The sequence below is a fragment of the Triturus cristatus genome, chromosome 10 (assembly GCF_964204655.1).
Source record: "Triturus cristatus chromosome 10, aTriCri1.1, whole genome shotgun sequence".
In the NCBI taxonomy this organism is placed as follows: Eukaryota; Metazoa; Chordata; class Amphibia; order Caudata; family Salamandridae; genus Triturus; species Triturus cristatus.
In genome coordinates this window covers 445287429-445305971 of record NC_140593.1, presented here as the reverse complement: position 1 = coordinate 445305971, position 18543 = coordinate 445287429, and the positions used below count along the sequence as shown (strand labels likewise).

General features: G+C 40.3%; 1 protein-coding gene across 5 annotated transcripts in view; it reads right to left on the bottom strand.

The window, feature by feature from the left end:
- Window positions 1-3919: 3919 nt before the first annotated feature.
- Window positions 3920-18543, bottom strand: part of ZEB1 (zinc finger E-box binding homeobox 1) — a 341083-nt gene continuing 326459 nt past the window's right edge. For all 5 annotated transcript variants that reach the window (XM_085631833.1, XM_085631834.1, XM_085631835.1 and 2 more), the window contains 2 exons: window positions 10637-10817; window positions 3920-6312 (listed from right to left, as the gene is read on the bottom strand). In XM_085631833.1, coding sequence (XP_085487959.1) covers window positions 5768-6312; window positions 10637-10817 — 726 coding nt within the window. In that variant the 3' untranslated portion in view covers window positions 3920-5767. The remainder of the gene's footprint in view (window positions 6313-10636; window positions 10818-18543) is intronic.

The window sequence follows — 18543 nt, the reverse complement described above, 5'->3', positions numbered from 1 at the left end:
CAGCATTGGTGTAAGCTAAATAGATTATAAATGCAATTTAGCAGGAGCAGAATGAGAGGTTGAGTGGGGTCCATCAATGAATTTCAGTTTGAGGATCCAACAACGCATCATAGATGCATGTCGTTCATAAAAAAGAAAAACAAAGGCAGACATTGTACGTGTCCACAACAAGACCTTTTTTTGTATCAAATCCAACATGGCTGGCCAGGCCCTCACAGGTTTCCCTGTGGCTAAGATCTTGGGAAGGCCGATGATGCAACATTAATTAGATTGGTTTTGGGAGTAATGTTTAAGCCTCTTACACCGGGGCAGAGAGAGGCAGGCGAGTATCATTAGGTGTTCAGTCCTATCTGGGAAATGCTTGGCCATGTCTCCATCATACCATCGATTCACTTTCCCACTGCCCAAGCTGCAGGAGTTACATAAACAAGAAATATGAAGCTTATGATAGGGTCAGGACGAGCAGATATTGTGTGTCCTGTTGTACAGAAGAGACTTCACATTGGGAATGAGTCTATTCGCAAACTTGTTTTCATAAATACTGCTTTCAGTCGGGTTGTCGTGGACAAGTAGAGAACCAATACTGAATGAGGTAAGTCACCTGATTATAAACCGGTGCAGTTCTCTTTAAAACGACTAGCTCAACAGGGGTTCCCAGCATCTCTTACGAAAGAATGGTTAACCTACAATCAGATCGGAGTGTAGCATAAGAGATCTGGTAACTCAAATCGAAAGCAGCCATTTGCATTGATGGTTCATGGATAGCTAATGAGAAAAGAAACCCTCAGTTCTCATTCACATGAGCCACAATTATTTTACATGCTAATTCAACAGTGTGAGCTGTAGGCATAATCACACATGAATAAACAAACTCATTCAACAATTTCACACTTGCCTAATATCGCATGATCCCACAAAACTAACTTATCTGGCAGTCATGGGATAAGGTTTGGATTAGATTCCAATTTCTATTTGTAATATGTGATGCACTTGCTACTGGGACATGGCAATATAGAGAATGCGTTAACAGGAGCTAGGGAGGGTAGTCGAAAGGTAGGGGAACACAGGTAAAAGTACAGAGTGTTTTTACATGTCCACCTGTAAATACGGACCAGTTCGACTTACTGAGGTCTTTTGGCAAATGCAGGTTTTGCCCAACATGAACTGTGAACACAGATGGACAGTGATCACCAATGACTGACCTGGAGATAATGCATATTAAGTGATGTCCAACCCGGTCAGTGACTGCCAGGATACATTTATATTAGAGGGTTCTGGATCTTTCCCTCTCCAAAAGAAATCTGCACTGTGATTTAAAATGCTTTGACTGTTTATGGCCCTAATCTTGAGCAGAGTATTTGAGAAAATGGAGCTGCAGAAATGAAAATTATAGTAAATAGAATGTAATACATCAAATTGATTTAAAAAAATGCCATAATACATGGCAATGTTTAGATTAAATCCATTTGTAATGGAATACGTTCTTCACCAGCCTTTAGCTAAGGTGTACACTAGCACCAAAAAGCTCACGTTTCCTAGCTGGCATTTTGAAGCGCCCCCTTTTATTAATAGTTGATGTTTTTCCAAGTCTGTAGCCTTGCTTTGGGAAGCGAGATCTGTCTCTGCCCTTCTTCTGTACTGCTCCCGGAAAGAGATGGCACCAACCTGCACCAGAGCCTGAACATCAAGCAGACTGTTGGGGACTTTGATGAGCCCTAGAAATGTTGAAGATTCCCCGATCCCTAAAATGCCTGCGTATTGATTGTATACACAGACTCCCAACATGAATATAAGAAAAACAGGCTTTGGAACTGGATGTAAGGTGTGAATTCAAATGTGGGAATTCTCATGCACGCTCTCTAGGCCTTTGTTTCTATAGATTATATTGAAGGAATAGCCAACATTTACTACAGAGGCACTATCAGTTCGTGTCAAAGGATTATACTGTAAAAATGATGCATTTTAAAAAAATTTAGCTACAAATAACTTCAAGCCACGAGGGACTCGAGAGCAGAAAAAACAAAGTACAAGATCAATTTGCCAAAATTAATTTCGAGGGGTAACCTTAAAGAACAAGTAGATCTTAGTAGCTGAAGCAATCTGTGAATGTTTTCAGTTACAAGTTTTTGGATAGAAGGATCCACAAAAGAATGCTTTAAGCCGATAGCCTTTAACTCCTAAACCAAAGCTTATTGACTCTGGGGAGGGCACTTCAATCTGGTAAGCTAGAGTCAGAGGAGGTCAGTGTAATGGCCAGTTCCTATTTCACAGTATGCATATGTTACTATTGTGTGCATTCAAGCAAAACATATCAGTGATGATGTAGAGATTTTTCAGTTCCATTTCAAGCACTACAATGAGTCAATACAGAGCTTGAGGTCCAGTAGAGATGCATTTACTTTGTCTTGTACTGATTTCAGAAAAATTACATTTCTAAACAGGACAATCTAAACAGTTATTCCTCAATACAGAAAAACTACACATCTGGTTTCCTGGTTTGGGTGCCACACCGTACTTAATCCCGTCTCTGGATATCCAATTAGCAATATAATAATTAGAAGCGGTACATACCCTACCTTGAATCTTTGATCTACCGCTGGGGAAACAAGATGGGCTTCACATCATTTGCCTATGTCTCTAGACTGTTAACAGTTTTACTTTGTTTCCTACCCCGCTCTGTTTGATTAAACGATGCACAAGTCTAGAACATGCCAGGCAGGCCACAATAAATGGTTCTGTCCATAAATAAGTGAGCAATCGGGCCTCTCTCCTCAACTGAAGGCAGTGCATTCCTTTCACTAACATACCCTGGCTGTTTCAGACCTGGACTCCTATGGCTTGTTGGACCCTCCATTAGGCTGGTAGGGATTGTAATGGACCACTACCAAGGTACACAATGCAAATAAAGAGACCAGTAGCAGGTATGAAGCGGCCACATGTGTGTCCAATCAGGGTACAGTCTGCAGCAGCAATCCTTTCCAGGGCAAAAGCAGCTCTAAACCAGGGCACCATTGCCTTAAATTTCAAAACCATTTACACGAGAGTTCAGTTTGGCTTATGTGCAAATGATTAATTTACGAGTACTGCAATCAATTCATAAAAAGTATATTTGCACGTGTAATATGACCCAAGCATGGTGGAAAATTGAACTTGTAAAAATATTCAACCACAGTTGGAGAGTGGACATTTCAGACTAGACTACCTGAAAAGCGTTGGAAATAAACACGTTTTTTTAGCTATTCACAAACTTGACCACAAACAATTCACACAATGGAAGCAGTCAGATTTATTTACCCCTCATGGCAACAAGAAAATATGTTACTCAGGTAAAAATGGTAAGGGTGCAGAGTATGGGAGCTTCAAAATGATTAACACGTTTTCCCATGAGAAAATATAAAGTTACAATACAGTCATGCTAAGGCTGAATTGCCTGTGTAATGATGGAATTAGAAACTCAAAATATTCCTTGGCTTACTTTTCTAAAGGATTGACACTTTCCGAAATTCATTAAACTATCTACGTGAGGGCGAAAGGCAGAGGTCACCTTTTCAGTTGTGTCTGGAACTGTAGCAGAGTTTCATACTGCTCAAAGACTTCAGACCTCAGTATCCATGAGCAGTTTCACAATGCTGGCAGTAAGGAAGCCATTAAATTGAGAGGACAATCTTGAAGAGGTGGTGTCCATTTTGATTTAACACTTAGGCTCCACTCATCTGGTCAACACAGGTAAAGTCAAATTACATTTTGTAGGATTCCTTTTTTATTGTTGATAGCATGTGGAGAAAGGTAAACAGTCAAAATAAGTCACATTACTATTACTTGAATAAACACAGATAAGAGTAAACATTTTCCAGTACTTCAAGAGCAATATGTACAACTGAAGGAAAGACATACTGCTGGGAAAAAAAGACAATGATAGGCTTGTTGACATATTTTATTGTGAGATGGGGATCTTGGTAAAAAACTAGAAAATGACCATGATAAAACAAGGAACTTGAAAAGGAAGATTATTTTAAACTACAATTATGAATACAGGAACAAATTGGCACAAAAATGTTAAACATTGTTCCCACTTCCCAACACTGCGGTTATCAGTCTAATTTGGCAGACTAAGGAAATGACAAATTTATGGGTGGGTTATTTTTTTTAATAAATTTGCAGAGCATCATGCTATTAGTCACACGGTGAATTTTTAAAATTCTGTTTCTTTTGTTTTAATTAAAAACCGGTAAGTTAGAATGACTTGATTGTAGTTGTAAAACATACATTCCTGTTTTAAATTGACCTGTTCTACAGTCCCAAGGCAAGTAAAAATGTTAACATAACACTGTTAAATCAAAGCTCAATGCAAGAGAACGAATTGCATCTCTACTTTAAATCTTATCAACTTTCCAAATTTTCATACTAAAATATATTATTGTATTAATACAAACTACAGTATTATACACTACACTGTGTAATAAATAAAGAAATATAAAAATAAGACACATAAATATAAAAGTTTTCTAAAACTAAAAAGGTACATGTCAGTAAGAAGGGTATTAATACTGCCAGGTTTGAAGACATACAGTACAAAATGTTGCACATAGCTATAAACTTAAAGAAATAAAATACTGATAGGTAATTTCAGCTAGCATATTTAATAAATGGGGTCCATAATAACTAACATTTGACAACAGAAACAAGCCAGATAACTGTGTTATATGTATGTGTCTGAAAGTTAAATAAACTGATATAAACAAACTTTTCACTGAAAGTATAGACATTTATCAAGTTAATAAAAGTCAAGGTAACATGACAAATAATATAAGAAAATGTACTAGAGTTTTTGGCTTTTCCTATAAATGAATTTTAGCTGTCAAGATTTATTTCAGAATTTCTATATAAATCTGACAAATGCTAGTTATTTGTAAACCACCAACTGAACAAGGCTAACAAAGCCTTTAAAATACTGATAAATGGCACTTACAGCACAAAGGTCTTGCATAAGGCCAAAGGAGCTACAAAGCTTCATTTCATATCCTTCATATTGTTACCTACATACTCAAGCGCAATTACAAACACTGATTTTTGCTTTTCTTGTATTAACACTGTTAGTCCCTGAAAACAGAGCTCAATTTTAACTATGTTTGAACCACATAAGAAGCCCCAGCTTTGCTATCAACTGCCTTGTTAAGGCCAACAATACACTTGCAATTATGATGTTCTAAAGTACAACATCTAAATGTGGTATAAATTGCTACCTTTTTGGTTGAATTCCCAAAGGTAGTTAGTATCGTCAGGACCTGCACTGTCTGCAAAGGGGTATTCTGTAGTGCAGAAATTCTCACATTTTTAAACATAATAAAATACTGATGTGGGTTTAGTACATGTTTTAACGGCAATAATAAACAAACTTTTATAGAAATCTCTCCCAACTGTACATATTACAAATTAAACAAAAATTAAAATAATACTGATAAAACAAAGGAGACCAATGTGTGTTTAATAACTCAGATTTACTGGAACCTGTTTAATTCTAGATTCTAGAGTCACTTCTTCCATTTTCTTCTAAGCCATTTCATGTTAGAAATCTGTTCCCTAACTTTGAAAATTGCTGTGAAAAAATATTAAGTTTGAGGTTCAGGCACACCTGGGTTTTTTTCTTTTACACAGTAGTGAACAGAAATCACAGTATACAAGCTACTGTGTTTCTGAAAACATTTATAGTACAGAACAAATGTTTCACCAATTAAAATCTCTTTTCCTCATAGGAAAAATAATGGCGCTAAGCTTGGGCTACTGTTTCCTCCACATTTTCTTCATTTTCTGCAATGTCTTCATCCAAGCTTAAACTTTCTTCATTTACAGTGGGCTCGTCTCTCACAGTACCTTCCATTTTTTCAGTTGGATCCCCATCCTCAGATTCATCTACATCATGTGAGATTCCATCATCATTTACTTCCTCCATGTCTTCAACATCTTTCTCATCCTCCTCATCCTTTTCACTGTCCTCTTCGAAGTCCCTTGTTATACTGTCTCGCTCGTCTGAATCAATCTGAGATGGGGATGCTCTAGAATCAACATGCTCATGGTTTGAAGATTCATGCCCCAAATCCTCCTGCTCGACTCCATCGCGCTCTTCTGCTTCCTTTTTGCAATACGAATAGCGATGGTTCATGTGCTGGGAATAGGACCCGGAGTGGGAAAAGCGCTTTCCACATTTGTCACATTGATATGGTTTTTCCCCAGAATGAAGACGCATGTGTTCAATTAAGTGATGCTTATGTTTAAATGCTTTGTTGCAGATTCCACATTCATGTGGCCTTTTACCTGAAACAGAAAATGAATAATTATGAATCAAAAACATCAATAGAAGTACTGAATTTATAGATAATTACTAGATATGAAACAGATGTTGACAATACCTATGCTATTGGAACCAAATTGAGAAAGACCAATATAGCATGCTTTCAACAAAGTAACAGTAATGAAGTTCCAGCCAGTGAAGTGTTTTATCGTTGCTCAATGGATAACCTTGATGCCTTACAACTTATTTTTAAAATGTATTTCTCCTCCAAAAGATGCAATTTTTCTAAAATATGCAGACATGGAAGATGGCTTTATCCCTCTAGGTCTTCAGTGTAGATAGATCAGGGAACCATTTCAGCATTAGATTTCTAGGCCTAGTAAAAGTCTACCGTAGGAAGTGTTCAAGGTACCAATTTTGCACCAACCATATAGAATAACAGAATTTCAAGTCCATCTAGACCCAACATTAGATTTTGAGGCTTGCTTGAAAAGTCAAGCAACAGCCATCGTGCTTTTTGTTAAAGCATATAAATGCACTCATATGTGCAGTTTCCATGCAATTTAGAAGAGTCTTGTGAGATAATCAACTAATATAAGTAATAGTACCTGTTTATAAAGGCTGGACTAATTCCATTGAGATACCACCCTTGGTATATTTTTTCCCTACCAAAAGCATAAATGTGCATTTTTCTTACTGTTATAAGGTGCTCACAACTCTCTGCAGGTCAACAGAAGTATCAATGCAGGTGCAAATACCTTCTGCATAAAAGATGGTCTGGATTGAAACTACTCTAGATGAAGGTGAACTCAGTCTGGCACTCATGAGTTCATTAAAGTCATACAGATAGAAATGGTATAATAGTGGTTCAAACACTTCTGCAGCACTTTGAATCTAGCCCCAATATTCCAAGTACTATATGTGCTTCCAAGTTGTCATCTTGGCCCATATTTTACAATACAATAATAATGATTACAGAGGTGCGAGATAAACTATATCTACAGTTTGTTCCTTAATAATGGGCACGTTGCAAACTATCAATGAACGCAATAATAATGATTAAAGAGGTGCGAGATATCAACTATATCTACAGTTTGTTCCTTAATAATGGGCACGTTGCAAACAATATCAATGAACGCATAATGTAATGGAAAGGAGCCACAAACAAATAACGTCCTAGCCTTTCAGGTTAAATCTGTTGCACTGCACATACTCTGAATGGCCTTGCAGAATCTCATTTGTCTACATAATAAGGTGATTTCTGATAACTATTTTAGCAGTATTTTCATAGGGTGTATTGAACAACACTAGCAATCAGTGTTTATTATGGTCAACCAAAATGCTGTTTGAAGATGAGAACTAATATGGCACCATTTCATGCTACTAATACTTGCTCAGTAATGGTTACAAAATTAAATATAGAAATGACCTCCCGATTCCCACCCACATGTCTTTCAACCAAAGTGTTCCACAGCATCACCCATTCAATGACAGGGCATTCAATGCTTAACTAGTGGCAATTAGTTTTAAAAACCTTTGATGACTAGTAGTGATGTAAACTTGGTCGGCATCTTCCTTTAGGTTGTAGCACTTTGAATTCGTCCCATTTCATTTGGTACTGAAATATGATTAACCAGGTCATCTTCAGATATGTGACTACTCTGCACATGACCAAAATTCTCATTTCCTCCTTTATCTGCTAAAGGCCAAAGTCTTTGACATTTCTCTATATGGTGGTATGATGCATTCTATCATAATTTGTCACTCTGGGTGCTAGTTCTTAAGCTTGTGAGCATGTTTAAGTCCATGTTTCAATTTTCTGACTGCTTAATGTGCACAAGTAAGTTATTCATTTTAGTACACCTTGGGTATCCTTAGGCAACTCTTGCAATGAAGACATTTTGGCAAGAAGAGCTCTGTTCCCTTGTGTTCACCTTACTTAGCATACTTCAAACTACAAATTGTATTTTTCTGATAAATAAACTTGAGTTATACAGCTTAAAGTTTGACAATGGAAGTTTTTAATTGGGTAGGATGAATAACCATGACAGTATTCTTCTATCATAACAGGTGGTGTTCAGTTGAAAGCAAGACTGAATAGTTTGCTTTCCAGACATTTCATGGACCACAAATAGTTGGGTTCAGCATTCAGGTTAGGACTTGGAGCATTTTAGTGTCTCAGGGCAATATACACCCAGTAACCAGCTTTCATGCTTCATCTACTTGAAAGCTCGTTGCTTAATTTGGGGAGGGAGGGAATGCACAAGTTGAGTGGAGGTCTCTGGTCGCGCCTTGGCAGTTTCATTACGGCAATAGGGATTCTGGTACCTACCTACTTGCAGACTCTGGTGTTTTTTAGGAATTTGTTTAAGGAACATTCTGGCAGCTGTATCAAAAGTCTATGGAATCTGGGAATGAGATTCCTGGGGAACCCAGAGTAGATGTTTCAATATTCAAGGCATGCTTGTATGAGGGCTCTCTGCACTTTGACTGTGTGGCTGATGTTAAGAAGTGTGAGATATCTCCTGAGGAGAGTGGTACATGGGGACTTGGCAGCATAATCAACACAATGTCAATAGGGCTCATTTGAGTTCCATGTCAAATAGGACCCAGACAATCTTTACAGCTTGTGAGGTGAAAGGAATTATTCGTAAAATCTAGGGGCTGATTAAAGAGTAGAAAATTGGCTTGAAATGTCACATTACTAAACTCTCATTTATCCAGTGGAAGACAGTTCAAGCTGGAGGTCAAATTGTTTGGCTCCCTGGACCGTTTTTAACATAGAAGTGGATTTGTATCTAAAACAACATCTAGAAGTTCACCTGGTGTTGTTCAGGAAGTGGTCAGAGTTCATATTTTGATACTGAAGAAGAGACATAAAAAGGATGATCCTTGAGAAACATTGCAGTACAATGGGCATGTGGACTATTCATCTGATCCAATCCAGACCTTCTGACTGTAGCTGGTGATAAATGCTAGAACCCAAAGCAGCTCAGGTACCAATATGCCTGTCCAGGGTTTGAGAATTTCAATTTATGGTTGTGAGTAGAGCAGAAAGCAATCAGATCAAGCCGTATCAGAGTACATTTTTTATCCCCACCCAGACAGAGAAGGATCTTGTACGCATGCTGGCCAAGGCAGCTTTGGTGTCTCTAGCAGGTCAGAAACCAGATGGATAAATCGAGAAGTGCTTAGTTCCATTTACACCCAGAAAGGCCTCTTTGCCTCCATGTCCAGGATTTTGCGAAGAAATGGGAAGGATGAGATATGTCAGTGATAGTAAAGTATTAGGGGGACAGAAAATGCTTTTCTCAAGCGGGTTAGGGATTGATCCTTTTTAGATCATCAAGTGTAAAGAATAGGAGGATTATGGTACCGCAGCTTGGTTAGATTTCTTTAGGGGACATCAAGTTAGAAGACGCTTCATTCATTTAATTTTCAACATTTACCAACACTTCCAGTGCACGTGCTCTCTTCTCCCAGAGCATGCACACATTTGTGCCTTCTGTAAATCTGTAACTGAATCAGCAAGTTGCATCATGTTTGATTAACTTGCTTTAGTTGATTTAAGGAAACCATATTCTGTGCTAGAGTAATCAGGGTACTAAAGAGGTTCGAGCACCAACAACGTTTTTATGAATACTAATTGAACAGCATACACTTCGCCATGTTTCATGATTCATAGAACAATGTGCTAGATACATAGACAATGTACCTATATGTGATAATTAGATTTACGTGATTAAATTATGAACTGTATATGAACTATCTTTATGAAAACATAAATGGCGCATTATTTCGTTCTGCCATTCGTCACATTGCACCTATGCATGGTTGCATCGATCAATTATATAATACACATTTTAGAGTTGAGGAAGAGCAAAAATAATGGGAAACAAAGTGCATCATTTGCAGTAGATAGCGAGATGAGTCAGGTGAGTTAAATGCACAAAGAAGGGCAGTAAATATATTTAAAATGATCACCTAATGTATTTAAGGGGCTGACTGCTGCTCAATTATACGTTGCATATGTTTTTAGCATACAATGTGTTGCTGTGATGCGGTTAAGTATGCCAATCTACCTTTCAGAAACAAATGAATTAAATTGTATTATAACTTACTTCCTGAAAATAAAGACTATTCAGAAGGTGCTCCAAGGGCTAGATGGATCTTGAAGGTTAGAACCTGAACTCTGGCTACAAAAACGATGAGGCTGCAGTTTCACAGAGCAATCTCTATCACAGCATGTTAACGATAATACTGCCTATGTCTAAGCCATATCATATAGTCAAGGTTCAAGTTATAGGATAATCAGCTCATTGGTCATAACAGTATTATATGACATACCTGTGTGCTCATACTTGTGTCTCAAGAGAGAACTACTCTTCTGGAATATTTTATCACACAGATCACAAGCATACATTCCATTTTCGGTCTTTCTCATCTTCTTCTTGGGTGGAGTTGAATCAGAATCATTCGGATCTTCAACATTAGACACTCCCTCAGAGCTTGTGTCTTGTCTTTCATCCTATAAAAAAAATGCATACACTATTTGCAAGAGTTATGTGCACAGTTACTTAAACTATACGGTATGCAATGTTGAAAGGTAGCGAAAACAGATTTATTAGCAGAAAAAATGGATTGCAAATTGAGACAAAAATCAAGATTCTGAAGAAAACAACAATTTTCTAGGTAAATGTCTTTCCAGTTAAATCATCACAGTGCGGTTTCTCTAAAAAGGATTTGCAAATGGACCCATTTTTGTCGCTGGTGTATTATTTTTATAGATCTTACTTTACTGGGATTTCGAAAACCATTTGCTAGATTACAGACCGCAGTAAAGCAATTTCCCCATTACTACGAATAGAAAATGGCAATATAAAAAGTATATTTGCACACAAAAAGTACTACTAAACTAGCATGTCGTTTAAAATGATAAAACAACGCCCAGAAGTCGCTAGGAGCCATCCGTTTTGCCATGTTTCCACTCCGGTTATAACTGGTCTCGGAGTAAAACACAAAAGTACTTTCTATGGACCTTTGGACGCAGATCTCGTTATATCTCTGGTGTACAAGTTTAAGCCTACTAACCAATATTGTAGCTTATTCCAATTTTGATACATTGAGTGTGCATGGCACATCGCTGTTAACATTGTTTTGCTTTCTTTTCTTTTTCTGTATGAAAATAAAAATTATTTGAACAAAACGCTAAGAAGTGACCCCGTGCTGTGTAAATGGAACCGAATACACACCACCATTTTCAAAAGGTGCTGAGAAAAAGGCTTATTAAAATGTACAACCGAACCACTGGAGGGTATTGAAACAAACATTTTGATTTCAGGTTTAGTTAAATTAACCTACTTGCCACACCTGTTAAGAGGCTTTTGTGAGGCCCGAATAGAAAAATTGCTGGTGGGGTCCTGTCTTCTCATGCATTGGTTCACACCATGTGGTGTGTGTGGTCAGAAGTGTGGTGTCTGTTATGATCTTATATTGGAAGGGTTTCTATGTTGTGCATGTTGACCAGCTATGTGCAGTTACCGTGTTATAGGACGCAGCGCTTGTATGTGTGGGAGGGCCGGGGGCAGGGCTGGGCTTTACATTCTGGGAGTCCTGTGTGTGTACAGAATGATCTCTGCTGATCTGATGTTGTTTGATCTTTGTCATAAGTGATGTACATTGCTTACCTGCCCTCTCCCAGAGTACCAATCTGGGGCACTATGTATGGCTTGGAGATGGTTAGTTCTAAAAGAGTTCACTCACTTGTCTCACGGCCTTCTATCTTGAGGTGTGTCTGTACCAATTTGTGTCTAATTGTCTGTGGTCATGTGAATTTATATGTTTGTGCCTGTGCATGCCCGCTTCTGTGCATCTGTTTGAATGTTTGCTGAGATAATATGAAAACTCACCACGTTTTTCAGGTACTAAGCAAATAGTTACGAATGTGTTGAGATGGTGCAGTGACGTTGTAACATGCATTGGCATTTGGTCTATCGTGCTATGATTTTCTGCTTGCTGCAGTTTTTATGCATGGATATTGAGAGTCCGCCGGGCGACGGTATGTGCTGACGTTAATTCAGTAATCTGGATTATACAATGCACTTGTTACGTAGCACCAGGACTAAGTGCTGATGTACGACATCATTTAGTGGTCGCAGCTGGCTGCTGCGACCCCTTACTCTGCAGTTTGGGACCCCTGTCTTGAGGACGAAACCAGATTGTATTGGTTTACTGCTCTGCAGCGTTGAATACGAGCACCACAGTTTCCGCTTGCGTTTTATTTATTTTGTTACACGTTTACTCAGGTGTTCCTGGAAAACGATACTTTGTGAACAGATACATTCTGGCAGTTGCTAACAGTTATAGAAAGTCTTCGGAATAACGTGCACGGTTCACTTCGCCGAGCTTGCACTGGAACACCACTATCTGGGGAGAGAGAAACTTGGCAAACCTGTCGAGCCTTCCGTTTGGTGACAAGATCTCATTCAATTAAAATCATCACAAACTGCTGTCCGTAGCCACAGACCGCAATTAATGACTGGCACCAAGACTATTAGGAAAAAAAAATAAGGTTACTGAAAGTGCATTTTTCCATCCATGCATGCATGCAAAACTAACATTAACGACGCCCTCGAACACTAGCTGTGAAAATCTGAGCGAACGTCAAGTTTCAACATAAATGAAGGACTGGACTGTATTGCAGCTAAAGATAACAAAATGGGTCCATATGTGTAAAGAAAGCCTCAATTATTGAGGGTACCTGCATGCCCATCTAAAACTTAAGTGGCAATTTAATTCCAAGAAGGTCTATACCTCTAGGATTTGCTGAGGACAGCTCCAGTTTAATTTTTAACTCTGGCTCAGTTTTACTAATACTTTGTTCGGGGTTTGCATTAGGTTTGTAACCCGAACCTCGTGCAAAGCGTTGTGGTGGGATTTACTTTCCAACACAAATCATGATTTGCATTGGAAAGTTGTCAAAAGGCACAATATATCTTTGCGCTGCTTTGCATCACGGGAGCATACCGAAGGTGGGACATGCAGCAGTGGCTCCGCCGTTATGGCAGTGGAGCGTCGACCCACTGCACAGAGCCAGAAGATGAAAAATGAAATAAAACAATTTATTTTTCACTGACTGAGCAGTCTCCCCTGAGTGGCCAGAGTCTAGGGCAGGGTGGGGCCATTCTCTCTGGACAGCTGCAGGGAGGCAGCGACGAGTTGGGCACTAAGTATACATGTTGGTTTGGCCGGAAGTTTTAGGACTGTCAAACCGACATGCACACTTCCATTTCTCCAACCCAGCTGTGTTGCACATCCAGGTGGAGAAGAGCCACAGATGCATTGTCCCTAAGCGAGCATAAAACCAGCCCAATCAGACCAGACCTATCCCGGCACTTCTCATGGTGGGTAATAGCATGAGAGCAGTGTCTGGATTGGGTGAGAAGTCCAGGAGCCTGGGCAGTGAGGCCCATGGACTGCCAGGAGCAGAAACCATCTACACTCACGCGCATGAACCTGGACTCCGGCAGCGCAAGGTAAGGATTATTTTTTTAAATTTCCTCCCGCACTGCCCCACCATTGACAGCAACCGCCACTGGGTACACGAGTTCCTTTGCAACCATTCTCCACATGTTTCCAACACTGCATTTGTGCTGCACTGTTGAGCACACATACAGTGGAAAAAAGAATAATAGCATACATATATATATATATATATATATATATATACACACACACATTTTTTTTACACTAGGGCCCCCTTTCAGTGCAAAAAAAAACCTGTTTGATCGAACATGCACAACCTTGCTCTATAGTGTAAGTGTGTGCTTTCGTGCATGGCAGCCTAAAGTGCGGCAGCGCAGAGAGCAGAGAAAACAGGATCATAGCTTAGTAGATATGGTGCTGTCCTGCTCCTTCACAAGAGGCAGCAGAGCAGAAGCCTCAACAGTTAGCACAGCTGTCTTTAATGTTTGAGCAGTATTTCATAGTGTCTGGGACATCAGTAATTTTACAATTTTCTTACCATTTGTTCTAGACTTCCCTTTTGTGAATGCCACCATGGTCAAAGGTCACATGATATCACTGCCTTTGTGTTATCCGGATCAAATGGCATGTGATGTCACTTCCACTAACCGTCATTTTGGTTAATCAATATCAGTAAGTTATGTACTCTGCATACCACTGTACGAGTTAGTCACTGATCAGTATTGGCACCGCTTACTTCACTGGAGTTTATACTCCAGTGAGTCAGCATAGGCTCGGCTGTACTGGCTGATCATAATCAGCACTGTTTTTGCGGTTCAAATTCTAGAGCTGGAATGCATGTGTAGCGATCACCAACAATATTTGGCTACGAAGTTAAGCTCCTATAACAATTGGCTTTTGAACACATCAATATTTTGGTTAAATGTGCTTCAAGAATCCACCGTCTGAAGCTAATTTGCCAGTCTTGTGTAAAGCAGGTAGGAGTAAAGCATATTCTCGCCTTAGTTCTCCCCATGGGTCCGGAGGTTTCAAGAGTAGCCTCATGTGTAACAGATGAAATGTTCCTCTAAGCTGTTTTGAGGTCCTTTCTGAAGTTGGGAACCGGAGAGAAACTGATCGGTGATGGATTGTTATTCCAGAAAGGAGGTGAGCAGCTAAAGATAGCCGTAGTAAGCACAATATATTTGTTGGAATACAACAATATAAGCTACAGCAGAGGCAGCAGTGGTGTAGTTTCCCAATCCCACCCAGGAAAGACAGCACAAGCAGCAGAGTTTCCACGATTCACACAACACATACACCACAGATGCAACAGCAGGGTCAGCATCAATGATTGCTTCACAGACCTCGCTAAGGAATTGGAAAATGCAGGGCTTTGTTACAGACATGCACAAGTATAACCCAGTGTCCCGCAGCCCAACCTTGCATCACATACAGAAAGTCAGAGCTCTCAAACTTCCCCGATTCCATGCAAGAGTACCACTTCCATCCCAGGTTTTATTAAATGTTAGTTTTTGTAGTCCTGTTTCTCCCGGTATAAATTCGGAGCTTATTTGAACCAGGGCTCAGGAAGAAAATACCCAGATATTTCGGAGGTACTGCCAGAAAACTGACAGTTTCAGGGTGCCACACTTAAACCTTGTGGGCAGCCCTGAATAGCCTCAGAATCTAACTTATTTCAGAAAAGGAGACATGTCGACAAAGTTTCCTCTCTGGAGTTGCTCTGTGTTTGCTATCATCAACCATGCCACACTGCACCAGAGGCAGAATAAAGCCGTAAAATATGCCACAGAAAGACCTGCATGTGGGCCAACTCAGTGTATGGGTTTCCGCTGTGGTGGACCTCCCATTATTGCACCATCATAAATAATGAAGGTTCTACCCATTGTCTGAGGGAGTCTGCGTACCAAATGCTTTTTAGAGAGCATGGCACTGTAAAAGAAGTGTCTAGACCAAACATCTGAGTCATCACGCCCCTCCAATTCTAACAACTATATAATTTGAAATTGAACAAACAGTACTACAAATGTTTCTCAGTTTGTTCAATTATAATGTGGAATTACAAAGGAGGAATGAGTAAGATCACTTCAAATTGCATGGTATAACATATGGGATGAAGTATCCCCCCTGCGGTGCATAATAAGGCTGCTGCACATCACCGAGGGTTGCATGACAATATAGAAGTTTAAGGTTCTGGAACTCTAGGGTGACCTCCAATATGCTTATGTATGGCTAGGACTACTTAATTCCTCATAATACGTGGTGACACCATCACCTTATCCACTTTGAACCAAACACTAAAATCCTTGGGGCTTGATTCACAAAGGGCTTCTGCACTAGTGGCGGAGTCCCCGCAGTTGTAGGGGAGTCTCTACATTAGGGTGAAATCTCCGCAATCTCATTGTGGCGATTTTGCCCGAGTGCGTAGACACCCCCACTACTATGGGGTCTACGCCGTGAGTGCGGAGGCCCTTTGTGAATCAGGTCCATAGATTTTGGGAACTCTGAGGTGACTTGCAATATGCTTATGTATGGCAGGGAGCACTTTATTCCTCATATGGCGACACCATCACCTTTCCCACTTCAAACCCACCACTAAAATCATTGGTGCATAGCTCTTTCATCTAAAAGAGCATGTTTGAAAACCGAAAGAATCAAAACTGATTTTCTAGTGCAAAATTAAAACATCAAAAAGGCTGTTCGATATCTGTTGCAAAAAGATATTAGAAGCAGTTTAATACAAGTTTTAAAAAAAGCGCAATTAAACTTTCCTGCAATTACCCAAATAGTGCAAAAATAAACATGTCAAATATCTCCTTCCTGCAGTCACTGTGCAACTAGAAAAACAGAGCAGAAGAAAAAAAGCAATGTTTTATTTTAGTTCTTTAAACAATATATTGAGGGAAAATGCTCTTTAAACGGGATTGAAAGACTTGAAACACTAAGCTATAGCTTCAAGTCTTCGCGGTCCTATATTCAGACAGGCCCATCTGGTTTCAACTGCTGTTCACAGGCAGCAACCATAGTATACCTGGTGTCCAAAACATGGTTAACATATCTAGAGATAAACAATCGATTAGCAAAACAGTTAGGGTGGTAATCATTTTCGTTGCCATCAAATCTAGATTTGGAAGAAGAACCCAGATCTTCAAATATACAAGGGTGAAGCTAGATCTTGTGAAACACTGCAGCTGGTTTTACTGCACTGCATTGAAAGTGCAAACCTCCTTCTGACTTTCAACTAACTCTGGTGTCTGAAGGACAATCTATGGAGAAAAGGCTCTGTTCTTGCCTCATTGTTTACAGCACCAGCCTGTCAGTGATTTCCTCATAGGCAAGTAGAAAATGTTCAAGGTTTCGCAATACAATTCTTCTGAGTGCGATAGAGGAGGTAGCACAGCTGACATTGAATGACTAAAGGAAATAAGAGTAAATTTATCATGCTCTCACACTACTCAAGACGGGGTCAGTTTGTTTTCTTCACCATTGTAGTTGGACAGCTGGCGATGGGATTGCAGCGTAAAAATAACAAGCCAATAGGTCTCGCCTTTGGGAACTTATAAGTGTTTAGCCAGAGATATTGACTTTGCCTATGTCTTTAAGCTGGTCTGTACAGAAGTCTGCAGCATGCTGAAAAGTTATTATAAAGAAGTGTCAGAAGTATTTTTGTTACCTTAGATACGACCAAGAAAGCATTATGAACAACTGAACGACCATATTAAAAACGTTTTGAGTTTTTTCTGTCCTTTCAATGCTGGCAACTTGCATCTGCCTGTCCCGATGGTTGCTTATGTTTTTTTTTTTATTGTTATGGGAGTGGGGGGGGGGGGGGGCAACAATAACAGGAGGGTGAAGGTCAGTCAGATAGTGAGAGGGAGAAAGTCAGTCAGGGGGAGAGAGAGTCAGGGGGAGAGAGAGTCAGGGGGAGAGAGAGTGAGTCAGTCAGGGGGAGAGAGAGTGAGTCAGTCAGTGAGAGGGAGAGCGAGAGAGTCAGTCAGTGAGAGGGAGAGAGAGTGAGTCAGTCAGTCAGTGAGAGGGAGAGAGAGTGAGTCAGTCAGTCAGTGAGAGGGAGAGAGAGTGAGTCAGTCAGTCAGTGAGAGGGAGAGCGAGAGAGTCAGTCAGTGAGAGGGAGAGAGAGTGAGTCAGTCAGTCAGTGAGAGGGAGAGAGAGTGAGTCAGTCAGTCAGTGAGAGGGAGAGAGAGTGAGTCAGTCAGTCAGTGAGAGGGAGAGAGAGTGAGTCAGTCAGTCAGTGAGAGGGAGAGAGAGTGAGTCAGTCAGTCAGTGAGAGGGAGAGAGAGTGAGTCAGTCAGTCAGGGGGAGAGAGAGTGAGTCAGTCAGGGGGAGAGAGAGTGAGTCAGTCAGGGGAGAGAGAGTGAGTCAGTCAGGGGGAGAGAGAGTGAGTCAGTCAGGGGGAGAGAGAGTGAGTCAGTCAGGGGGAGAGAGAGTGAGTCAGTCAGGGGGAGAGAGAGTGAGTCAGTCAGGGGGAGAGAGAGTGAGTCAGTCAGGGGGAGAGAGAGTGAGTCAGTCAGGGGGAGAGCGAGAGAGTGAGTCAGTCAGTCAGTGAGAGGGAGAGAGAGTGAGTCAGTCAGTCAGTGAGAGGGAGAGAGAGTGAGTCAGTCAGTCAGTGAGAGGGAGAGAGAGTGAGTCAGTCAGTCAGTGAGAGAGAGAGAGTGAGTCAGTCAGTCAGGGAGAGAGAGTGAGTCAGTCAGTCAGTGAGAGGGAGAGAGAGTGAGTCAGTCAGTCAGTGAGAGGGAGAGAGAGTGAGTCAG